This window comes from Liolophura sinensis, chromosome 13 (assembly GCF_032854445.1).
Source record: "Liolophura sinensis isolate JHLJ2023 chromosome 13, CUHK_Ljap_v2, whole genome shotgun sequence".
Classification (NCBI taxonomy): domain Eukaryota; kingdom Metazoa; phylum Mollusca; class Polyplacophora; order Chitonida; family Chitonidae; genus Liolophura; species Liolophura sinensis.
In genome coordinates this window covers 7945392-7972172 of record NC_088307.1, presented here as the reverse complement: position 1 = coordinate 7972172, position 26781 = coordinate 7945392, and the positions used below count along the sequence as shown (strand labels likewise).

General features: G+C 40.1%; 1 protein-coding gene across 1 annotated transcript; it reads right to left on the bottom strand.

Annotated features, from left to right (window-relative positions):
* Nucleotides 1-5619: 5619 nt before the first annotated feature.
* On the bottom strand, nt 5620-26768 carry LOC135480145 (receptor-type tyrosine-protein phosphatase kappa-like). Its single transcript, XM_064759909.1, has 11 exons — nt 26649-26768; nt 25526-25661; nt 24460-24580; nt 23241-23458; nt 22121-22228; nt 20625-20933; nt 18688-18987; nt 17163-17374; nt 16771-16947; nt 11581-14151; nt 5620-9970 (listed from the first exon to the last, which is right to left on the bottom strand). The coding sequence occupies exons 1-11, from the start codon at nt 26679-26681 to the stop codon at nt 9722-9724; spliced, it is 4434 nt and encodes a 1477-aa protein (XP_064615979.1). The 5' UTR covers nt 26682-26768; the 3' UTR covers nt 5620-9721.
* Nucleotides 26769-26781: the final 13 nt, after the last annotated feature.

The window sequence follows — 26781 nt, the reverse complement described above, 5'->3', positions numbered from 1 at the left end:
TATCAAATATATAGGATTTGATTCGCCGATTTACACTGTGTTCATTTGCAGTATATCACAATAGGTGAGTCAAAACTACAGGATAATCCTATATTAATAGCTTTACTTTATACGAAGTTATTAGCACTAAACGCATGTGGCATATCCGCACTCAAGCCCTACCTCAGACAGGAAGTTTTCAAGACACATGCATTTGTCTCCCCTGTTTCAGCGCGGTGGAAATAGGCCTACGTCGTTGACTGCACTGTTGGACACAGACCCCCATTACAACTTCCGTTTTTCAGTAGGGACGATTGTAGTTCTGTGTATTTTAGGCGTATGTATTTTTAGGCTGCGAGTGACGTCCCCTTGGCGTTGCTAGGCACCCCTCCCAGCTGCCGGCATGTAAAGGTCCAGATTTTGACGGTCAACCTATGTCAAGATTTTTACAGCTTCTTTCTCTCAGGCTGGGCCAGGTATGCACCAAAGCTTATTGGCCTCGGAATGTTTGGGACTGAGCTACAGCGCTAAACGTTAACATTGTCGCTTATGGAAAACTAATGGGGGTCTGTGGCCTGATCTGTCCACTTGTGCCAAAACATGTAATATGTCACTGTGTGCTCAGATTTCGCAGCAGCCTGATAATATTTGGTGGGTACATCTGCGATGTGGTTTGCATTGACATGGAACTTAATTGAGCAGTTTTAAAGCTTTTTAATTCTATATTTTCCCCACATATCCATTTTGTGGATAAAAAAATAAAACGCTCTGTGGTCAAGGGTAGTACAGGAGTATAAACAGACTGGAACAAACACAGACAATGTTTCATTGTTCCTGGTTTTTAAAATGTCTCTTTTGGGGCTGACATTTGATAAATAATGCAAAATTTGAGTGCTGCGAGTGAAATTGGAGTATGTGGCTGATAGATAGGGTGGTGTGATTAAGGATGGTCAATAAGGCCTTGCATCACATATAAGGGCCCAGCCTCACACAGGTGGATAAAAACACATCAGCAGATTAATTTACTTGGCTAGAGTAGTAGAGAGGGCCAGTGTGCATTTAATTTACAAACCAAGTCAGGTTCCTCCCATGTGTGCCACCACACTCTAGGTAAATGTGCTTCAAATCATCCTGCAGGTCACAAAACATTAAAAACAGGCATCTCTGCTGGAACACTGTCTGCTGTTTTGGGCGTAGACTTGAAGTGGACAAGGTAAATTTTCCTCTTTAAACTTAAAAATAAACCACTGTAGGCATGTAGTTTTCATTGCATGTGTATATTCATTCCTCTGACAAGTTACATGTCTTTTCTTTAGCCCTATCCATGGAAACTCTGCCTATGAGCATTTCTATATCAATTTGGATGCATAGGTTTACTTTGATGGGGATCAAAATGTACTTTTCTGGAATTTTGAAACTCCGCTTTGCTACCCACCTGTATCACTTTAAGTCAAATTTTGCACAAAGTTGCTAAAAGGTATGTCCTATATTTTGTAAGTGAATTGTCAGATAAATTACCTGTCTTTTGATATATATTTTGACACTTTTGGCTTTTAAGTATTTTCTTAACACTGCTGTAAACAAGAAAATCTACTTGAAAATCCATAATTTCCTAAATGTTTGTCAATGGAAAATGTAAAATACTTTGTCATTGGAATTTTTTCATTTTTCTTGCAGATATACATACCAGCTTTCCAAAACATTTGACCTGGTTAAGATATTTTGAACGGTATGTGCACTACAGAGCTTTGAACTTCGTGCTTGAGGACGGACAAACAGACACATTTCCAAGATAGGGGTACCCCAAGTTAAATTCCTCCTACTCAAAAGTTTTTGCATGTATCAAGCTGTAACTTTATGTGTGAGGTTTAGAGGTAGTAAGCATTATGTGGTGCAAAAATTATTGATTTTGAAAAAAGTTGGCTGGTGTGATAGGACACAGACCCCCATTACAACTTCCGTTTTTCAGTAGGGACGATTGTAGTTCTGTGTATTTTAGGGTGTAAAGTTTTTTTTTGCTGCCAGCCTGCCGTTTTTGGTGTACAAGTGCATGCTTGGTATCAAAATGATGGAAATTGTCTAAGCTTTGGGCAGGTATGAGTTTTAATGGTGAAAGTTTGAAATTCTGGGCGAGAGGACACAAGGAGACAGGTGGTGATGAGGCTGCGAGTGACGTCCCCTTGGCGTTGCTAGGCATGCACAGGGCCAGGTATGCACCAAAGCTTATTGGCCTCGGAATGTTTGGAACTGAGCTACAGCGCTAAACGTTAACATTGTCGCTTATGGAAAACTAATGGGGGTCTGTGGCCTGTTACGTGAAGGTCGTATGAGATCACTTGCCTCCAACAAGCATGGCGTGCACTTAGGCACGGTTAGCTGTGGACGCGAAAAAGTGCGTCAGTTATGCATGCCATAGTTAAGTAGTTTACTTAGAACGCTCTGATTTCCTCTACACATCACTCTGTCTATACATCGCGGTAATGGGCAGGGACTGTGTAGAAACCCATCCCCCATCTCCTCCCTTCTCTTTGTTTATGAAACCTTGGGCACAACTAAACATATTTATGTATTTATTTGATTGGTGTTTTACAGCCACTTGTACGACTGGCAACAAGTATAGTCGACGACACTATATCTCTGTACTGCCAAATGGAGCATTTTTACAGAAAATTTGCTGGCAGTTTGGGCTTAACAGCGCACTTTTCTGTGGGTAAACAGCTCTCCCCTGTTTTTGCAGCCCCTCGCGTACCTTTGAAACAATACATCTAATGCAGAAACAGGGCCATTTGTACTTTAAGCATCTATTATCTGTAGGCCATACAAATTGGAATTGACTAAATCAGACTGGCTTTTACCTCAAGAAGTTTACTACGTTTTCCCAGCTTACTCCAGGTATAAGCTGTCTGTAAAGTTACAGGGACTTGCGAAAATACAAACTACTGACGTATTAACACCAATACATTAGTAGCCGAGTGGTTAGGATGCCAAGGACGTGGAAAGGCCTTGCACCAACCTGCTGATGGTCGCGGGTTTTCTCCGGACTTTGCCGGATTTCCTCCCATCATATTGCTGGCCGCAATCAAATAAATAGTTAAATAAATAATCTGATGGTATGTTTATATTATAAACCAATAGCAAGTACTTGTATTTCTCCAGTAAGTGTTCTATGTGTACCTTATTGGTCTGCGCAAAAGATTTACAGCACTGTTTTCAAACGAAAGACAGAGTAAAATATTGTTCATTTGTTAGGGAGGCAGTTTACCCTTACTATTCGGTGAATACAATTTGTCTTCCATCAATTCGGTCCGCATGCCTGTTCAGTAACATATCAAATGACAATCGTCTGCCAGCAACCTGCGGATGGTCGAGGGTTTCCTCAGGGCTCTGCTCGGTTTCCTCACACCATAATGCTGGCGACGTCGTATAAGTGAAATATTCTTGAGTACGGCGTAAAACACCAGTCAAATAAATAAATCAATCAATCAAATGACAATCCTGAACGATCCAGTTTCTCCCACCCCTAAAACTGACCGCCTGCATATAAGTGAACAATTCTTAAGTATGGCATCAAACAAATAAATAAATAAATAGTAACTGATTTCATTTTGGTTTCCTCTTCCCATACAACTGGCCTTATAGGGCCATTTTTTATGTAATACGTCATTTCACACAAACATTTTTTGTGTCTAACATTAAGATGGTGGTCATGATTTCAACAACAAGCCAATGATATATTGAAGTAATTGCTGTATTATAGTCGGTTTCTTTTAAACTGCCGTCCATGATCAGTTCTCTATAAAATTAGACGTATTCAAAATTGACTTTTATTTGTAACACGTATAACACCTCAAGCGCAATACATTGATAAGCTGGATTTAAGGAAGGAAAATGCAAAGCAAGTCAATTTTTCTACTTCATAATGTTAATCCACTTAAGCTTGATTTCGACACCAAATTCATTGCCTAGGGAAAGTCATAATTATTTTTACAAAGTGGCGCACTGGATATTTGGTGGAGAATGTTATCGACAAAGAGCGACATCAGTTACCTGAAGTGCTATCAACATTCTAAACCGTGCGTCTAACACTGCCACATCCGAAACTGTTCACACCTTTGAGTATAATATAACCTTAATAAACGAATTTTTTCTTATTTCTTAATTGTGAAATATGATCTCACTTCAGAATGGCTTGGAGTTTCTTCTAACCGTATGTTGTCGCAGCGCTTGTAAAATGAATTATTCCCAAACTCTATTGTCAAGGATGCCACTTGTTTTTAAATGATTATGACGTCACCTTCGGCACTGAGTTCTTGGTGTCGAAACTTAGGCCATGGGGTTTAACATTATAAATTACAAAAAGTATTCTAACTGCATTAATCAATCAATCGATCCATAAATTATTACACTAGTTTGCATCACTGCCACACTAAGAACAGTTTACGCAGGGGACTGCAGACCAGGACATATAAAGCAATAAAAATCAATCAATCAATCAATCAATCGAGGGAATGCTTAGGGTTTAAAGTCGTCATTAACAATTTTTCAGTCATATGACGACGAAGAAGTCATTAGAGTGCATGTAATGTGCCTCCTTGTTGCAAGACGGATTTCCACCGCTCTTTTATCCAGTGCTGCTTCAATAAGACGGTTTACTGAAAGCAAAGTTTGCATTATCTCCTCAACGCTGAACACCAAGCTGGGAAGTTACAACTTCCTCTTTGAAGGTCTTAGGTGTGACCCGACCCAGGTTTAACCCTGGATGTACCACCCAACCCAGACGCTCTACCAGCTAAACCATCCGGGCCGGTCATCAATCAATCATTCAATCATCTCACTAGATTACATCACTGTAACAAAAGAACAGTCCATATAGGGGACAGCAGACCAAAACACACAAATCAATCAATCATTCAATCACCACACTAGTTTGCATCACTGTAACAAAAGAACAGTCCACATAGGCGACAGCAGACCAAAACACACAAATCAATCAATCATTCAATCACCACACTAGTTTGCATCACTGTAACAAAAGAACAGTCCACATAGGCGACAGCAGACCAAAACACACAAATCAATCAATCATTCATTCACCATACTAGTTTGCATGACTGTAACAAAAGAACAGTCCACATAGGGGACAGCAGAAAAAAACACACAAATCAATCAATCATTCAATCACCACACTAGTTTGCATCACTGTAACAAAAGAACAGTCCACATAGGGGACAGCAGACCAAAACACACAAATCAATCAGTCATTCAATCACCATACTAGGCTGCATCACTGTAACAAAAGAACAGTCCACATACGGGACAGCAGACCAGAACACACAAATCAATCAATCATTCAATCACCTCACTGGTTTGCATGACTGTAACAAAAGAACAGTCCATATAGGGGACAGCAGACCAAAACATACAAATCAATCAATCATTCAATCACCATACTAGATTGCATGACTGTAACAAAAGAACAGTCCACATAGGGGACAGCAGAAAAAAACACACAAATCAATCAATCATTCATTCACCACACTAGTTTGCATCACTGTAACACTGAGAATAGTCCACACAGGGGACAGCAGACGAAAACACAAAAAGAGAACAATTCACCAAATAACACTTATATTTGTGTTTTTAAATATCTATTATAATCGTGGACGAAAAAATACACCTTTCTAGGTATATATATCTAAAGTCTAGTGGCACAATATTTGCATTTTTTGGTAATGTGGTTTTGAACATCCCACGATGTGCATGCTGCAGTATATCAGTATAATCAAATAATCAACTAATATAACTGCCGCTGACTCATACATGCAAACTCATGTCCATTAAATGCTAACAAATCACCAATAAAAATAACATTTTATAGAATTATAGTAACACATTATTGATAACCGATCTAAATTATCTTAAATTACTCATTACTAGTTCGACATTATGCAATACTAATGAAAACAAAACAAATTTCAATTTTTAATGCCTACTTCAAATTCTGTAATTCTAATAATGGTCCGTAAATCCGTATTTTCGTATTTCGCAATCGGTACTCAAAGTATAACTGATGATGATGATGAGAAAAATTCGTAATTACCAAGTAATTATACACACACCTAATCCGAAACACAAGTCTTGCAGTTTATTTGTATAAGTACATATTAATTTTAAATAAATTAAACAATAGTTTATCGACTTTTAAACAGAAAACATACAAAATATTAGCCTACGCATACTTTCTGGTATAAAGATTCTTGTCGAAGATAAAAGTCTTCAGATTGCCGTTATTTTGGTGTTTCAGTGCATTGGCAGAATGCATAATGCGGTCAGATCTTCAAAAAATTTCTGCATCACGTACAGTGTTGGAAATTGACGATAATATTTGTAAACCATAATATTTTTGAAATATTTATCAGAGTCTAATACATGTTCAAATGTTTATAACTGGCAAGATTGTAGGCTGAATCGTACTTTTAAAGTGGGTACAAAACAATGCTTGTAATAGGTGCTTATAATTAGATATACAGTATAGAACTAATTGGTGAGCAGTTTGGATCTATTTGGTTATTCGGGACGTTTGGTGCCTACTGCTTCTCAGGCCATGTTCAACAAATTAATCGTAAGGTGAAGTCAACTTTTACCGCCATGGCAATGAGTGTCTTTTACACGTGTCCTTGTAACAGTTTAAATCAATTTAGTCCACGACTGGTTTCTGGTATGAAGACCCTCGTCAAAGCTAACAGTGTCCAGATTGTCTCCGTTTAGTAATTTTTCGTGGAGTTTCACACAAACGATTTCTTTTCCATAAAACTACTACTTGATACGTTTACGTTTGACAGTGCATATTTTAGAGCTGATTTATTTTGTGTTCACAGTTATTTCGCAAATTAACATCAAGTGCACGCCAAAATGGCTGTCGAGGTGAACATTTGTATTTTCAGTTCATACCTCTGTCTTTTTCCTGTCAACTATATCACCGATTGCTCCCTTATATTAACTGTATGACGTCATGACAATATTAATGTCACGTGCTTACAGTTTCAAAATTCCCAGTGTTAGATGTTACGTATGTTTAGTACTGATGAAAGGAAGTGTTAAAATAAGCTTGTTGGACAGTGTTAGAAATGTGTTTTAGGAAGTGTTAGAAAACGGTTATCTTTTATCGAAGTACTAAAAACTTAAGATTTTCCTGGAAATCCAGACGTCATTTAATGGTGGCCAACTTGTACATATGAGAAGAGTTTTGGACGAAAAATCGATGTTTTTCGTTAAATTGAGCAAAAATGTCCAAACCCTAAAAAATCTGACAGGCTGCCATACAACAAAAACTTTGTAGTAATTAAACAGGTAGAAACAAATCAAGAGATAATACCAGACCTTAAGGAAAGTGTCTGATTACGCTTACAGAAATCTGAATAAATTCAGCTAGATGTAGGAATATTCCTATATCCAGCCGAGTTGATTCAGATTGCACCTACAGGACAAATTCATACAAGAAAAACTCTAAGTAAAGTAAAAAGATGGTGAATTCAAGGTTTAAAATCTACCAGTAATTACAACTGTAAGTAGGGCCTCAGTGGCCGAGTTGATTAGCATGCAAGCGCAGCACAATGAACCAGGAGTCTTTCACAGATGTGGTCGTTGTGACTTCAAGTCCAGGCTTCTCTGGCTTCCTCTCCGGCCGTACGTGGGAAGGTCTTTCGGCAACCTGCGGATGGTCGTGGGCTTTCCCTGGGCTCTGCCCGGTTTCCTCCCACCATATAAGTGAAACATTCTTGAGTACGGCGTAACACAAACAAACAAATAAATAAATGAACAATTGTTCGTTGACTTAAAGCCATTCACATCCAAGACAAAGAAAGGGCCACCTGTTGCGGGCAAGAAACGGGTAGCCACGTAAATATTACAGCGAAGTGTGTGATGCATAGTCGATCCTATACTGTCCTCTTTTATCAACTGTTATCAACTTCATTAACTCTTCATGAATATGCTTGTTTGAATATGTACGCTTTCGGCACTGTAAAAAAACTACTTCACCTATCACCAAGTCAGTGGAAACAACTGATCACAGATTGTTTCACGTCACATCTTTTTGATAAGAGAGGAGTTTCAGGTTCGAACTCTTTTCTTGTTAAAGGTAACAGCACGATGTTGTATAACGCAATTTGTGAGAAATGTTAGGTAAGCTCTGTTGACATTAACATACCGATAATATGTCCCACGGTGTTCGAGAGGCACAAATGACGCCTCTTTCCTTTAAGAATCTCTAAAATTCACGACAGTGCAACTCATTAATATTTTTCCCCATCATTTGTACACTCTTAATACTCTCAAACGCCCATATTATGATAAACGTAATCAAAATAGTTGCCTTACATCGAGCAGGTCAAATGATAAAGTAGGACTTCATTTTTTCTTTTGCAATAAAAAGGTTCCAACTCAAAAACCCCCTTATACTGGCTGGACAAATATGATCTAAAAAGCTACGAGCAAAAAAAAAAAAGAAGCAAAATTTGCATCTTGACCATTCTGAATTCCTAAAACGTTGGTTATTCTGCGGAGCCAGGGTGTCAGTTTCTCAAGCCATTTACTGTAAATAATCAACATGCGACAGCCAGAATTTTTTACTTTACATTATTAGGAAATCACGTGTAGCATTTAACCTGTATATCATTTAGCATGACACAATATACACTGAGTTTAAGAAAATAAAGTGACAAGCAAAATACAAAAATCAAATATTGCAGTCTAACTCCTTAGATATTAAATACAAGGCATTATTCATATACACATAAAAACTTAGATTAATACTTATGTAACGTTAGCAACAGCACTAATTCAATAAAGCATTTTCATTTAATTGTTTATAAAATATTCTGAATTACTGTTTCACAGCCGTTTACTTTATGCCATGTTCGAGGATATTTCATTTGAAAGACGGCAGCCAGGTTCATACAGCCAGGTATCTGGCAGGCCATCTTATACTTAGTCTTAATCACTTTAGCAGCAGCTGGATTCGAACACGCGACGTCATGGTTTGAATGCCTATCGTGTCCAGCACAAGATATGCTTAGATGCGTGAGCTATCAAGACTTACAGTTGGCGTTATACCACAAACGTACAGAAATCCGCTTTTCATAAAATGCAAAATGAAATATCAAATATGCATGACTAACTCACTGTATCTTGGGGTTTATTTAAAACATTTTAGATATTATTACATTACACCATTACTACATGGTGCAGAGTAGGTACATAAATCCTCTATCACAGGAACAAAACATTCTAGTACCTTAGCAAATCCCACGAATTTATGACATAAAACATTGCAAAAAACTTAGCCCTTAGACACTGGGAAACAATGTACATCTATGTCATAGTATGTCTTGTTAATATTTCGTACCTACCTAAATTTACAGAAACCTCTTTCTAAAAGTTTTTAGCGATAAAAGGTTTTAGGGACATACTCCCAACCTGGCAGATAAAATGTTTTCAACAGAATAAAGAACATAACATTTTTCCATTTTACTGAATTAAAACGCAAACATAAAAGTCTAGTCAAGCATTTAAAAGTAATGCTTAAAAAGACAAAAAAATTGACGAAGAGAATCTGCTCGAAACATTACCTTCTGCAAATTGTTTAAATGACACTGTTATACAATGCATTTCGCACTTAAGACCGTTTATACCAGTTGAAATGTGGAAAAATCTTTGAAAATTTCGACCTGGAACAAGATAATTAGATATACCCTTCGCGATACAGTTCTTGGAGGGTGGTTGGATGACCATTGGTAAAGTGATAACGTGGCTCCTGGAATGTTGCGTCATCATCGTCGACGTCATAGATCGAGCTGTAGAGCGATAGGTTGAGACTGGGTGCGGCATACAGCTTGTCGCCAATTGTTTCCGATCCCTGTGAGAAGGATTTTTCTGTGAGCCGAAGACTTATGAAGTCCCATAACGTCTTGTAACAAAATCTGTACTGCTCCTGGAAAACAAAGCGGGTATACCATGAACGTAACGTACCAAAGGGCATATATATTCTATTTATTAAATTATTTCTTAACGTCATGCCCTTAACTTATCTCTTATATCATGCTAGTCAGTTTTATGGGTGGCATAAATCGGAATGCCCGGCGTTAATCGCAGACCTTTGACAAGTTACTGCCGAGCGTTCGCTCATGTGACGCACAGATATGTAGGCTATCCCGATGGATGTCTACTGGTCTTGAACGAAAAAAAGTCTGCCCAAACCGATGCACACAAATGTCGTGGATGGCTCATTGTCACTAAGGCCCCAAAAACCGATGAAAATGGAGCATACATTTATAATCAGTCTAAAATGGTGGTACCTTTAAAACATTCGCTGCAAATACCAGAGCCTCGATGGCCATTCTATATGTCGTTTCATCATCAAGGTTTACCAAATGAAACAAACATATACAACTCATCTTGGGTTATATTTCTTGACGCTTTTGCATCAGCTAAATGCGTTCTAAATAAATGAGCGAGAAATATATAGCTAAAAGCAGAAATTCACTACCTTCGTTTAAGTTTAGATCACCTGAGTATATACTAAAAAAGCAGTATTATACTAAATAAAAGTTTGAATCATGAATAAGGATAAGTAAGCTATCCAGAACTTGAATATTTAGGCCAAGGCCTCAAGTTCAGTGTCAGTAACAGAAAGCGTTTTGTCACTTGATCGGGGCCTCAGTAGCGCAGCGTAATGACCCAGGAGCCTCTCACCAATGCGGTCGCTGTGAGTTCAAGTCCAGCTCATGCTGGCTTCCTCTCCGGCCGTAAGTGGGAAGGTCAGCCAGCAACCTGCGGATGGTCGTGGGTTTCCCCCGGGCTGTGCCCGGTTTCCACCCACCATAATGCTGGCCGCCGTCGTATAAGTGAAATATTCTGGAGTACGGCGTAAAACAACAATCAAATAAATAAATAAATTGTCACTTGATCACTTGAAGTTCTGTAGCACATATTTAACATTGGGTGGCAACAAAGTTTAATCACGTGTAACGGCAAGGTTTACACACTGGACACCATTTACACCTCTAGGTTGTCTTCTGTATTTTATTCTTGCTTACAAGAAAACGGCACCTTGCGCTCTCTTATGGTAAGCTGATAAAAAGTTATAGAATTTAATGCAAAATGGAATGATTCATACGCTGTGTGTTTAATAAGATACTACGTATTTGGGTGATGTGGAGTATTAACTTAGTCGTTTTCCATGACGTTATGACGATTATTTGTGCCTGAACAGTACATATAATGTGTCGATAAGGACGTTCAGCGTTTAGCGTACTGTAAATCATCAACCTTTTCAACCACTAAAGCACTTTTTTCAGTGGAATTTGTGCATACAGTTATTATAATAAATAAATACATTTATTATTGTATAAAATGACTTGTTTGTGTCACTAAAAATGCAAGCTTCATACAACTGCCCAAATTATTTCTCTACAACCCATACTTCTCTCCGAATGTTTCAAAATATTGGTTGCCGAGGTGACCAAAAAGGTAGAAGAATCAGGGTTTACCTATACCTACACGTTAAACAAGGACAAAGCTCAGTGTTAGCTTGTTTCTTACCAATTGGTCCACTATTTGAGGTCGTCTGCGCTTCAGGTGCTTTATCGTGTGGTACACATCAACTCTTCCTTCATGGAGCATTTTGCTGCATATGACTGACACAGCACAGAAGAGGCCTGATTGGGTAGCACCGTCGCTGCAGTGAACAAGGACTGGTGACGTGTCTCCCGAGGAATACCTTTGCCAGTCGTCCACGAGGTCTATAAGGTCCAGCAGGACTGTTTTGGAGGATGGCACAAACGCGGGACCCGTCCATGAGTGGAGCTGAAAGAGTCGTACCTCTCTCGGTTGGGCTCGGGGGATCTGTAAATTGTGCACCCTCAGTGTAGAAATAATAATCTGACCGTCATCCCCTTCCGCTCGGGATTCAGTGTTTTCAACAACGTAAGGACTGGTCTCTATATTCGGATGGTCGTCATCCGGCCAATACTGCGCATGTCCTTGATCCGTCTTCCGTTCCTCCATCATTACGATTGTAGTGACTTTGTAGTCGTATATCAGCTTCCAGAAATCTAGCACTGTGGAAGGTAAAGGTGTTTGTGTGAGGATGAAGTGGTTTTTCCTCGTATGACTGTCCAGGAAGACTGCGTTAATATAATCGGTTCTCTCAGGGCCGCCCAGTGTGTTTATGATGGCGCGACAATCATTGGGTGGAACTAAATCCGGATAACGGTTCTTGTTTATGTTAGCGGGAAGCAAAGCCGTACTACACATTTCTTTCTTTAATTTCGGAGTGAACTCTTGCAAGGATAAAAACTGATCCTTCAAATATGTATGTCCAGTTTTATGATTCTTTTTGATCATGTCCTTGTATTTCTCCTTCAAATCCGCGCCCACGCTAATGTCTCCGATCACAACGGCTTCAAAGAGAGCGTTGTAGATGAAGGCATACTGACGAATCGTTCGCACCATGGACACTCTACTGTCTCGCATGGTTTTCACAAAGTGGAAGACGTTTACGTCGTTTTCCGACTTGTACTGCTCGAGCAATGCGTCCAGAGCGATGAAACAGCCGGTCCGTCCAACACCTGTCCCACAGTGGACGAGAATGGGGCTGTCTGGAGGGGTTACTGCCCTGACCTTGTCCCGTAGCTCTAGAATCGGAATGGTGTCGTTGGGCACGCCGTGCTCCGGCCAGGATGTATAGTCAAACACTGTCACCGTGTGTATATTCTTCTCCTCGCGCCCCTTCAGACTGATGACCCTCACCACGTAGTCTGGGAACTGCTGAACCTCCTCCATTTGAAGAATAAAGTTTTCAAAGGTTACAACGGCTTGTACATCGGGCCAGTACTGTGTGCATTTGATAAACTGTTCTTCTTCAACTTTCGTGATCATCACCACAGTAGGTAATTTGAGCTGATAGATCATCCTGTAAAAATCTAATACGGTTTCATCGTTAAACGGGCTCATGGCTGCAATGTACGCGTCCCTGCGCTTGTAACCACCGATGTAATTGGCATTGATGTAGTCGTTGTCAGAATGCTCGTCTGGCTTTAACACAACGCGGCTATGGTCGAATGCCAAGAGATGATCAAACCTGTTTCGGTGTTGGTTTCGACGCTTGTTCGCCGCGGTACAAGGTCGCTTTTTATGAGGAAGACTGTAAAACTCTTTATGCAAAGAAATGAAAGGTTTGCTGCTTGCTTTGCCTGCAGACGTTTGCGTCATGAGGTGATCGTGTGGGAAGACACCCCGATTCCTGTGCACGTACTGAAGCCCAGCCACAACGTGTCGTCGCTGAGTAAACGACTGCGTTTTGCTCCAGTACTTCAACAAGTCATCGTCTTCATTCAAGAAAAGATTAACCTTGTCTGTATCTTTGTTGTATGCGGTTGAAGGATAGTATTTGCTGTTCTTGTTTTGAATATATCGGTACAAGAAGAAAAGAAGGAGGACCAAAAATATTAGTAATAGGAATATTCCCAAAACAATACCGACGACACGACCCGTGTTGTCCTCTACTACTGGCTTAACGACAACAGGTGGGCCGGTTTTTACTGCTTCCGACACACGTGAAAAGGCGGAACGATTCAGACCTTCCAGTTCACTTATTACCACATACGCTATGTCGTACATCTTACCAGACTGCAAACCCGGGTTTTTGTAGCCACCGTAGTTTCCATTGTCCCCAACCACAAACAAAGTATTTGTCGTGATGGCTTTGGAGCCAAATTCTGCTGCCACATATCCAGGCAAATCCAGTCCGTCTTGTTCAGCTCGCCGCCGCCGACTTTTACCCTCAAGTTCGTCAACAACAACGCGGTATGCGGAAACTGGACCCCGGGTGACCTCGGCAGGGTCAAGTTCAAGTGTGATGGTTGTTGAATTGACGCTCATGACCTTTGGTCGTGGTGGAGCCTCTGGAACACCTTGGAGTGTCCAGATAGCCAATGCGTCAGACGCGGCACCAAATCCAGCCGCTGTACTTGCTCTAACCTCGAACGTGTAATAGGTAGCCTCTTGTAAACCACATACGACCGTCGATCGGACAGCTGCGCTCACTGAAACACGTGCCGTTGTGGAATTCAGACCGCGAGCATGGTGAGTGAAAATCTGCTTGTAAGAAATCTGAGAAAAAAACCAACACATTATTATCTTCTTTTCCGCCCAGTGACGGAATAAGGTTTCATGAGCTTATTTGTCTAGCAAATTTTCACAAGAATAAACAGATGAGTAAAATCAAAGTATTGGACAGGGTAACCTCTCAGTGCTGATTGCCAAGCGAGTCAGCTTGTCTTTGGTATGACACGACCTGGGTTCGATCCCGCAGTCTCCCAATTTCGACGCGGACGCTCCAACCATTTTTAGGCCACCAAAGGCCACAGAGTAGTTTCACGTATCCTCTACATATGTAGTTAATTCGTTACATATCTGACATACCAAATGTCTATTTATTCATTTGATTGATGTTTAGTGTCGAATTCAAATATTGTCCATAAGTGTATACTAATTAAGCCTCAGTCCAGACGAAATATACATTTCTTGTCCCCATTATTAATTTCGAATATTGCCATGAAACGGGTCTTTATGCCCCCATTTTTAATTTCGAATGTTCCGAACATTTCTCGGTACAATCTTTAACGACAAGTTAACTAGCAAAAGCCATATTCAATTTCTTTATTTGTGAAGAAATTTCTAGACATATTGCTATCATTACCTACATTTAATTTTCAAGACATTATTTTGTACTATTCCCCGATTCCTAAACGTTTCTCCGGTTATTTTCAGAGGAGATTAGCCGTCCAGCAATACAGTACACTTGGTCAGCAAATTAACTTATATGAACCTACATTTAACTGCACCTTTTCTTATTACTTACTTAAAATAGTTAGACGGCGCGAATGGAATTAGTTGCCACCTTTACTTAAAACAACACAATCCTCTTCCGTATTCAAATCTCGTCTAAAGTCGTTCTTCTTAGAGTTATTATTCCTAAGGTTACTTTCCCTCAGGTCGTCACGGGTTAAACATATGCACATTGGCTTATTATTATTTATTTATTCATTTATTTATGCATTTTATTCACCTGCGTGTGATATTATCGTGGCTTTAATCATTACATTTGTATAGGGATACATCGGGCTCAGTTGAGCCTTACTCCCGCCGATGACTTGTATTTATACCGGCTGTGACTATATATATACCGTGTGTGTTGGTGAATGAATACTGAACTGAATTCAGTTGCATAGAAAATATGGCGACGGTCGCGGTTAAGGTTGAGGATTACCGGCACAAACTAAATATGTTACGAGCAATTTATTTCCTGGTGAAATTCACCATTGATTTTAATTCCTATAATGCCTTGTTTGATGGCTGATAAGTATGGAGTAACAGCTATCAGGAAATATGTACCGAAGCAGGGAAAACGTTCTACAAATAAATGAGATAATTTAAAATGGTAAGGAAAAATATATACATTTTATAAGCCGATTACATAAGATTGACTTATACGATTTATTCAAGATTTCAACCTTGATTAGAATGAAAAGCTCTTAAACTTTATAACTGAAATTCAGGCCTTGTAACAATCCACGATCCGAAGTAAGACAGTAAGACCTGCAGTAGCATCTCCCAAGACGAATTTTTCTCTAGTTAGGTGGGAAGTAACTCCTATTACAATCGTATAACCTCTCTTTGAATGAAAAGATTAAAGCTTAGAAGCGTAATAAATGTGGCTAGAACCTTGGTATCAATACACAAGTAAGTCAAAGCTAGAATAGACGTCACTTCTCATATTGCACGAAAGCAAGTATTTGATTTTATTCCCAGTTGATTAAATTCATTTTATTTTTTTTTCACCAAATATTTACATAAGACGTCGATTCGAAACGCCGGAATGGATGTTCCAAGAGTAAGTATTTCTTCATATCTAGTTGGCTACAGGGCAGTTTATGTATTCAATTTAGTTACAAGATCTGGCAATAATGGAAAACGGAATCCATTACATCGATTGATAAACTTCACATAGTAAAGTATGCAGATCACGCCGAGAGAGGACTTTCGTTGGCAAACAACAATATTTCGATTTGGCTATCATCAGGATTATATACATTATTTAAATGAATACATCTAATTTTAACATATTTGCGTGGCCACTTTGTAACCCATATAACGAACGATATGCTCAATAAATTCAAATTTGAATCGCAAGATCATGCATATAATTGGTTAGATATGAGCGCGAAAGGACTGCTCGTCCAGTGAAATTCTCGCTCTGATTTTCTACCATATTGAATTCTCCTTATCTACACCATCCCAACACAAAGTTTTTCATAAATCTGTTGAACATAAAGACATTTACCTATATATAGGTGTATGGGCTTGAAATGCCTGCCACCAAAATTGTGACGAAAATCTTCCAGAGATATATGTTCATCAAAAACAGCACAAACCCAACGACATTTTCATCTGCCCGGGGATGCCACGAGCTCAGTGGTCACACATGAAACATGAGGCAATATTTATCAAGCTTTTTAAGTCAAAAATTCAAACAAAGCTATACTTAAAATGTTTTGCAATTTACAATGATTAGTTACCGCAAAACAATTCACCTTTCCTGTTCTGAATTAGGCTTTTTAAGCACCTGTAATTTATGACTTTAATTTTAAGTTGCCTGATAAATACGGGCCCAGGTTTGCAGTGTTGTTTAAAGTCTACAGCCAGCTTTGCTACATGTGCCTTGCATACCTGGTAATTGGATAGAATTCCGTTTTTCTCTGCGGGTTCCGTCCAGTCAAACTGAATACATGTCTCGTTGCGTCCTTGTTGACTCAAGTTCGTAGGAGGACCGGGCGCAGCCTGCAAGGAACGGACTGTTACGCTCTCACTGTAGTTTCCCCATCCCGCTTTTGTAGCGGCTCTAACCTACAAGAACGTCATCAACAACAAAACCATCAATATCACTAACTGGTGCAATACTTCACACTTTGGACATTTTTTTTGGTATCAACTTCTCGAACGCGGCTAGAAATCTAAAATTGTCAGTGGGATTAAAATCTTTATCTTCTGCATGTTTCAAAATCTGGAATTTTCAAAATGGGATGTAAAGGTTCAGTTTGTAGTCTAAAAATATTTCGTACTCTGATAGCGTATTCCGTGAACGCCCTCAGTTCTGTCATTGTTGCCTGCTTCTCAAGACTCGGCAAGGTCACCTCCGATTCAAATCCGCTAGCGGTAGTGTAAGATATTCCATATTTTGTAATCACACCGTTTGATGGCACAGGCTCAAACCAGGTGATTTTAATGGAGTCCTTCGCTGATAGCGTGGAATTGATGACTGGGGATGCTGGAACTGAAAACAAAAAAACAATGAATATATTATGCATGTTAGCTATTAGTCTAGATTGGATAAAATAAGGTGGTGTTAAAAGTTGTTTATTACAATTAAACAAGAATACAAAGATGTGGAACGTCAAAGGTTGATAATTGCAAACGCAGCGCAGGGCAAGCGCAAACTGTCCAAAAACTTTCAATAATTTATGACAAAAGTAGCGTTATATTTGCTACTGCTAAAAAGGAATTAGCAATAATTAATGATACCAGATGGTTTCAGTCATCCGTGATGAAAGTAACAATATACTTTTAAAACTAACTGCTGCATAATGACTACATTTAAAAACTAACTGCTGCATAATGACTACATTTCAAAACTAACTGGCTGCAGAATGGCTACATTTCAGAAGTAACTGGCTGCACAATGGCTACATTTCAAAACTAACTGCTGCATAATGACTACATTTCAAAACTAACTGGCTGCACCAAGGCTACATTTCAGAAGTAACTGGCTGCACAATGGCTACATTTCAAAACTAACTGGCTGCACAATGGCTACATTTCAAAACTAACTGGCTGCATAATGACTACATTTCAAAACTAACTGGCTGCACCATGACTACATTTCAGAAGTAACTGGCTGCACAATGGCTACATTTCAAAACTAACTGGCTGCACAATGGCTACATTTCAAAACTAACTGCTGCATAATGACTACATTTCAAAACTAACTGGCTGCACCATGGCTACATTTCAGAACTAACTGACTGCACCATGGCTACATTTCAGAACTAACTGGCTGCATAACGACTACAGTTCAAAAATACACCCCTTTCTGGACAGTTATTAGACGGAGCCTATACACTCAGAAAAGATGCAACCCATCTGACTGACGGGTTTACCATCCTGGGACGACACGTATAAATGAGTCAAATGAATGACACGTATAAATGAGTCAAATGACTAACTCGTTTGCCATTCGAGCTGGGAACTAGGTCACAATGATACCGTTCCCAAGTCAGCTGCCAGAGTTTTAACATGTGCGAATGACTCGTTTGTGGAGCAACCCATTAAGGCGATAATTTCCTGATAAACGGAAGTTGCTGGCCAAGATTTTGTTGAGGAATTCTATACGCATGGATGCAGTAACACTTTAACATGGCCCTTTAATAGATCTACACTCTTAGGTCAGAGTTCTGCGACTGTGTGATAGTGTACTGATCGCGCCATGATGTCTTCAAACTGAACAAATATTTCGTACATAGACAAGTAAGTAGTAAGAAGACAACGAGGGAAATTAATACATTGAGTAAGAAGATAAAGACAGCTTACCATCCTGCGCAGTCCTGAACACCACTTCCGTCCCATACTTGCCGGCCCCAATCTTGTTGACATAGCGGATTCTTACAGAGTATTCAGTATATGGTTGTAAACCGGTCAGGGTTAACGCTGTCGTATCCGCCAAGACCACCCAAGACAACGAGTCGTTTCCCACTGGATGGAGCTGCACCTCGAAAGCCATTAGTATCCCTCCACGTTCGATACACTCTAAGTTGTTCCAGGTAATGGATAAACTTCCGGAATTTGCCGACTGTAGCCGAATGTCCGAGGCATTTATTACACCAGTGGGAGCTGTAAATAACATAACGTGTTCATGAGAGCGATGGACACTGTCAGACCATCATTGTTATTAAGCAGAAGCGGCTCTGTATATATGCGCAGCATGTCTGCGCTTTGTACGCAGGAAAGTTTGATAGTAGTCTGCCAATGTTCAGTGGTTTTCCCCACCCCAAAAACTCCTTCACCTGTAAGTGAAATACCCTGGTTTTTTACGTTAAACAAAAATGAAATAAGTCAAACAGAATGCAAACAACTGTTCTGTCGTTGCTTGGCGGACCGTGAATAGGGAGAGAAATGTTTTGAAGTTGTCTAAGGTCATCTGGTATCTAAGATCTGGTGGCTTTGCATTGTTTTAATGTTATTCTTTTTAAATGTGGCCACACGACATTCTGAGTACTTCTGGACCCAGTTAGCGTGAGTCGTGATGCGAAGTGGCGTATAATATGCTGCGTTAAAAGCATTTACAACGACCGGTTAGCATAAAACTGAGGGAAGCTGACAGGATGCCATACTTTAGACGTAACCATTTGCCAACTATCACAGTGTCGTGACTGCTCCTGTTTAAGGCTACTCTCCATATTGTAGTCTTTGACATTATATTCCTGTATGAACCCGGATTCTGTTGGTGAACTAAGCATCTTCAAGGCTTGGTCCCTTTTTATTGTTCCAATGCCATTGTGTGTCTAATGTGATGACAACACAGACTTTAGCGTATTTCAGTAAATTGCAGGTAACAACACTGCATTTCTTTCACCCAAATCTGCTTAAGGCGTGGTGGTAATAGGGCAAGTAAGTTGCTGCCCTTGACGCATTTTTATGAACAGTTAGAGTAAAAACCCTAACCGAGGTGAACTGACATTATGCCGTATTTTACCGGTTAAATGTGACCATTTGCCATCTGTCACGCTGTCACGGCTGTTTTGATTTTACTCTCTGTGCTGTAATCTTTTACATGTTAATTGCCTTGAGCTGAACACCTTGGTTATTCGTTTATTTATTTATTTGATGTTTGATGTCTTATGCGCCTACTCAAGAATAGACCGCACGAGATCAGATAGATTTTCATGACTAGGCCAATCTTTGGCATTTCGCCAGATGATTAAACAGTGCCTATAGCTGTTGTTTTGCATAGAGAACTCATTCTACCACTCAAAGATTAACTAGGGCCCATCCAGCTAAGTGGAGCAGTGACTTGGCTTTCGGGCCTGCACACAGCCTTTGCCGTACTGTAAAGCCTTGGAACCAGGATAAAGAGTGGAACATTTACACTGAATACTTGTCACTCATGAAGTGAGGTCGGAAGATAAGTCATCCCCCTACCGTTCGTATGTGTCCATTGTTTATCCTGGGAAGTGTGGGTACGTATATATAAGCGTCAAACTATATAATGATCAAGAGATAAAACTATCCTCTGTGTAAATCCAGTATATGTAAAGTGACCATAATCTGTTAATCTTAACTCACAAAATGCCTGGTTCTTGAAAAGGGGTTAATTGGTGCTTAAAATTGCATTGAAAGAATGTTTTAGTTAATCGACAACTTTCAGCTGTGTTAATGGAGGAAACCGACTTGGATGGAGGAAACCAACTTGTCCGCAGCCGAAACAGGGGGTATGCACACGCTGATACAGCATTACACACAGTTCTTACCTGTTTCACCAGTTGAAACTGACAGGGTTACGGGGTCAGTTATGTTGAATTCACTAATGGCTGTCAACGTTACCATGTAGCGTCGCCAGGGCTCGAGATTGTCCAGAAGGTAGGCTGTAGCTGATTGGTCAACTTTCTCAGTTATGTCGACACTGGAGACGCTTGTGTTGCAGTCACCAATCGCAAAGAGGTGGTATGAAATCGCCATATCAACTGACTGGTTGGAAACGTTCGACAACACTGTCCAGTTTAACAGAACGAAGTCCGGGCCAATCTCACCGATACGTACGGTCTCGAAAATATTCGAACCTGAAAGTTAGATCAACATTGCTTCATCATTTTCCTATCGGGTAGGTGGTTCCATTTGATTCTCTGGAGAAATAGATAAGTTAATTAAATTATTTATTTATTTATTTATTTCGTGTTTTACGCCATACTCTAGAATATTTCACTTAGACTGCGGCGACCAGCATTATGGTGGGAGGAAACCGGACAGAACGGGTGGGGGGGGGACCCGTGACCATCCACAGGTTAGATAAATTAAATCAGCATTAAATTTCGCATTTTGTATTAGCGGGTTATCGGTATTGAAAGAGTAAATAATGATCTAGTATTTATACTGATTTCTCGACAGCCTTAAATCAGGAGATTTGGCAAGCACCTGGCGAAGGGCGGTGGACTTACTCCGGACAGGCTGGTTTCCTCAAGCAAAAACCTGACTGCTAGGTCTTTAGGCTAGTGAAAAAGTGTATAGTTCGATGATCAACAAGAATCAAATAAATTCATAATTTAAATCCTGAATCTCTCTGTAATCACTAATATTGGCGATAAAACATGTATGTCTTTCTAATAGACAGTAATTAACCAGTTCGATGTATGAAAAGTTATACACCGACACCAGCAGGAAAATCACTCTTTAATTTATCTATTTATTTGTTTATTTGATTGGTGTTTTTCGCCGTTTTCCAGAATATTTCACTTATACGACGGCGGCCAGCATTATAGTAGGAGAAACCCGGGCAGAGCCAGGAGAAAACCCACAACCATGGGCAGGTTGTGCCAGGCCTTCCCCCGTACGGCCATAGAAGAAGCCAGTAAGAGCTGGACTTAAACACATAGCGGTCGCATTGATGAGAGGCTCGTGAGTCAATACTCAGCACTGGCGTGCAAATGTCTCTTTAATAATACAACACAATTATGCCGTTCGATCTTCTTTCACTGTTACGACGTTGTTATACTACAAAGGAAGCGCCGTCAACAATATTAACACAGTTCTACAAAGTTAATATAGGCCTATACAAGGTTGAGAGTAACTATCATAGGTGCATATGTCAAAAGCACATGTTGCCGAAGTAGTTACAATCAAATTACAAGTAACCTATGATGACCTATGATTGAGCAACCGAAACCATACCGACGTCAATCTTATTGACGTTCTCATTTGAGTCGCTACCACAGCACGCCAACGTGTAATTCCCTTACAGTTGTTGTTGTACCTTGCGAACGCGTTGTAGTTGTTTCTGGTGGAATGGTCGGACTCGGTATTGTAGGAGGGTTCGTTGTTGTGGTTGGAGCTCGCGTTGTTGTTGGTGGAGGTGTAGTAGCTACAAAATACATAAAAATGAGTGAATTACGAGCATGGCTTAAAGCTACTTCGGCAATATTGCACCCATATTGTTGCAAAAAACTCACAAACTTTGAAAGAAAGAAAAAGTCATAAACAAGAGAAAGCAAATCTTTCATCTCTTAAATCCACTATTATCAATGTTTTTCCTTCTGGTTTTTATGTTTAATGTCATCATTACTAGATTATAAAACAATCTGTTTATATATGAGAGGAAAAAAACACAAATTTGCTATTTTGTGTAATTATTTGAATATTGCTTAACGCCGCTGTCGGAAATGTTTCAGCCAAATGAGGGCGATCAGGTTTATGGGTGGAGGAAACCAGAGTACCCACGAAGTACATCACCGAATTTCGTCAGGTACCTCTTACAGCTCCTGACTCAAAGCCGCAAGCAAAACAAGGAACCTCATTGATCACGGGATTCATAGTCGCAGCGAGCCACCGCTTTAACCATCTGAACAGGCGAAGGCCCTCTGAAGTTTTTTTGACGCAATGACACTGGTAAGCTATTTAATGGGACATCCAGTGAGTTTGACATAAACACACCCTAAGCTGAGAAAAAAAACACATTTTCATTTTTGCACTTCGACATTTGCAAGCTGGTCCCTCTGTAGGCATTTCTTTCTTGGTAGCTTCGCCTTGTACATCTCCTTGCACGCCAAAAGCAATAAGTTGGCGAAACGTGTTAATGGCGAATACAGTGACCGTTCGCATAAGATATATATATGTGCTGCAGGGTGACAATGGCACAAAATGATACAACTGATCACAATGAATGACACTTTCACAAAGCTTTGCACCCTTTTCCGCAAGTGACATTTCTGTGTTGTAGCGACATGAGGCGACGAGATCTTCAAGAAACGTTACCAGAATATGTCTTTATATCAAGTTTTGTGATTGCATGCCTTTGTGAAACAAGAAGGGGCAATAGTCGCGTAATATCTAGGCCCAGAATCCTGCAGATAGCCGAGACTCCAGAGAGGACTTACTAAGACATGTGGCGACTACGGGATCTGAAGGCACGCCAGGTGGACCAGTCACTCGTTTCCCGTTATCCAACATATTACAGTCAATCCGGAATTGTATTGGCTTCTCCGGTTCGACGACTGTAATGACGACACTATAGACCTCTTCATCAGTTGTAGATATGACCGGAAGTGAACGAATCAGTTGCCAAGGAGGCCGACGGTCAACCCTTTGGTAAATGCTGGTAAACACAAAAATAAATAAAACTATTTATTTTTTACTATTTTACTATTTTTTTTATTTTACTATACTCGGGAGGGGGTATCACATTTTAGACTTTTTGGAAATCAAAATTCAAACTGATCCTTAAACGCTTGCACGCCACTGCCATCGCAGAAGCGAAAAATTATTTGGCGCTAAACGTCAAATAAACAAAGAAATAAAGAAGTTGTTGTTACATCGCACTATAATGATGGTGACTTACGTCAAACTTGTAATGATCCATTTCCCACATGCATAATCCTGACCACCGCCTACCATATTATAGAAGTACGAGGTATAGAAGCAATTTAATGAAGACCATACATTTATCAAAGTCATAATGCCTACATCAGTTTATGCGAAAATGATAAAAAGTATCAGAAAGTGTTACGATGATTACATCCAGTCACTGCTTTCGCTGCAGCTGTAATAACAGGAATATAAAATATTAATGACAAAACAAAAACATATTTCGATTTATTTCTTTATTTTTTTCATCGGCGTTTTACGCCGTACTCAAGAATGTTTCACGTATACGACGGCGGCCAGCATTATGGTGGGCGGAACATACACTTGGACTATGCCACTATATATATAGGTACTGTCTCCATCTATTCTGGGTTGCCATTCTGTTGTTTTCGACAAGTTGAACATTGTTTCCAATATTAGGCATATGTACTCTATGTACCTGTGCCGAATAACAGCGGACATTTGTTGAATTAGAACCTATCTAATGTCCACTTGACTACATATATTATGCTGCCTCAAAAGAGAGTTCCGTGGTTTACCCCGGACATTCCGGTTTCCTCCATCAACAAATCTGACCGTGAATATTTCTTTTGCATAGTGTGAAAATCAAATAATGGATAGATAAATCCTGGGAAAGCCATGTTGAAGACACTATCTAATAGCGTGGCGCCCCACCCAGACACAGTACATACTGACACCGCGTTGACCGGAGTTTAACACAAAGTACAGTACCTGTAGGAGTGTATGGGACCCTCTCCATTGTCATAATCTTTTATCCAAGTGTTCCACTGGACGGTGACCTCTGCGCATGACACATTCATCAAGGCAGGGGGTGCAATCAACTTTGGTAATCCTGAATATATATATATATAATTGCATTGCGAGGTCATATAATTAACACAATCAAAAGTGGTAATGACTCATTGCATATCACACTCTTTGGACATTAACTTTGAACATTGTCCCCCGCACAGCGACAGTATGCGGATCCAAGCGTCAAGCCCGACACTCGTAAAGCATAAGGAGGCGTTCCAAGTCCAAAATCGCAATGACCATTTCCAAAATAACCTAAAACATCTAAAACATTCCGAGTCAGTAACTTGCCAAATATTAGTGGTTTATCTAGAGCAGTTCGGTTTCCTCCGCCCTTAGAAATGAAAGCTTCGTATAAGAAGAAAATTCTTGAGGATGGCGTTGAACCACAATGAGTGAGTGAGTGAGCGCTTTGGGTTTAACATCGTACTTAACAATTTTTCAGTCATGTGACGACGAAGGAATCCTTAAAGTGCATGTTATATGCCTCCTTGTTGCAAGACGGATTTCCACCGCTCTTCTATCTAGTGCTGCTTCACTGAGACGCCTTACCGAAGGCAAGTAATACGCCCCGCCCGAGCCATTATACTGATACGGGTCAGCCAGTTGTTGCACTATACCCTTCATGGTATACAACTTCCTCTTTGAAGGTCTTAGGTGTGACCCTACCCAGGACTGACCCTGGATCTACCGCTCCCAAATCGGGCGATTTACCAACTGTGCTATCGGGGCCGGTAAACAATAATGAAATCTGGCATTTAAACCAACACCAATAAATCTAATATACGCATGTGAACACACTTATCTTACATGTACACACTTATCTTACATGTTCACACTTATCTTACAATATGGTCAGAAGCTAAAACTACTAATCTAGGACACATACTCATTTACTCGACAATCTTTCCATGCTCTAAAGAATTAGGATATATTCATTTATCTGACAATCTTTTTAGTATTTATAAATTTATAATATACTCACTTATCTGGCAGCCAGCGCCATACCACTCAGCGTTACAAGATCCAGAGGAACAAAGCCCGTTCACAGGGTCACAGGTGTCTGTCTTGGGACAGTGGCATATGTACACACATTGGGGGACCGAACGTGTTGTTACATGCTGAGCAAAAAAGAAATAAGACAGATACAGGATGAAGGTATTGGCATGATTTGCTGGTACAGTGGATGGTTACAAAATTATGGATGGTTACAGAATTGTGGATGGTTACAGTTTAGTGGATGGTCACAGAGCAGTGGATGATTACAGTAAAGTGGATGATCACAGCATAGTGGATGATTACAGAATAGTGGATGGTTACAGAGTAGTGGATGATTACAGAATAGTGAATGGCTATAGAATAGTGGATGTTACACAAATGTGGATGGTAACATCATATTAGACGGTTCCAACTTGTTAAGCAGCTTTAAGTCTGCATGAAACACTGCACGGCCTGTCTGTTGTTCATCCATTCCTTTGCAATGACGCTTTATGAGCAAACTAGCATCGTAGAAATCGAGTTTGGATGGATCCACCACATCCGATGCCCCATCACCCCTTCTAGTGGCAACGTTACTTTTCGCTCCATTCCCGGTGAAAGCAATTATGACGTCATGACGTCACAGAAAGATTGAATCTTTGTAACAATTGTGTGGGACATCTGGTTGACCTACTTCGAACAACACGGCTTATGATTGGTCAATCGCGTGTTCTTGATTGACTGTTCGGAAAGGTCTAATGCAGGAGAAGTAAGGTGAATTCAACTTGCGTGTGAGTTACCCTTGCGCGTGAAGACGAAGGAGGGTTACTGAACTCTTTAAAAGTAATTATGTGCAAAAAATACACAAGATGTGTACCACAAGCACACATTAGGTTAACAAATTTGCAGTGGAACATTAATGTGTACCTTACATACATCTTGCTAATGTACGGAGACTTTTAATGAGTACAAAATTGTCCACGTGTGATACACATCTTGTTTATTTCGCAGGCTACACAAACACATGAGTACAAAACGGTACACATTTTCGTTTTGAGAGTAGGTTATTTTTCAAAACAAAACTTTCCATAAAACAACTGCTGTGGGAGACTTCAGGATGTAGGACGTACCTTTCTGGCATGTGGGTGCCTGGGTCCAGCCATAGTCACAGTAGGAATCCGAGCATGCGCCGTCCACCGGATCACAAACAGACGGACCAGTGAGGCAGTGACACACTCCCTGACAGGCCGGGGGTCCAAACCG

Coding starts and splice junctions, on each gene's coding strand:
- LOC135480145 (XM_064759909.1), bottom strand. CDS start 26,681: ATGGCTGGACCCAGGCACCCACATGCCAGAAAG. Junction 25,662..26,648: donor GGCACCCACATGCCAGAAAG/GTACGTCCTACA, acceptor TTTTTTGCTCAG/CATGTAACAACACGTTCGGT. Junction 24,581..25,525: donor TGGCGCTGGCTGCCAGATAA/GTGAGTATATTA, acceptor ATATATATTCAG/GATTACCAAAGTTGATTGCA.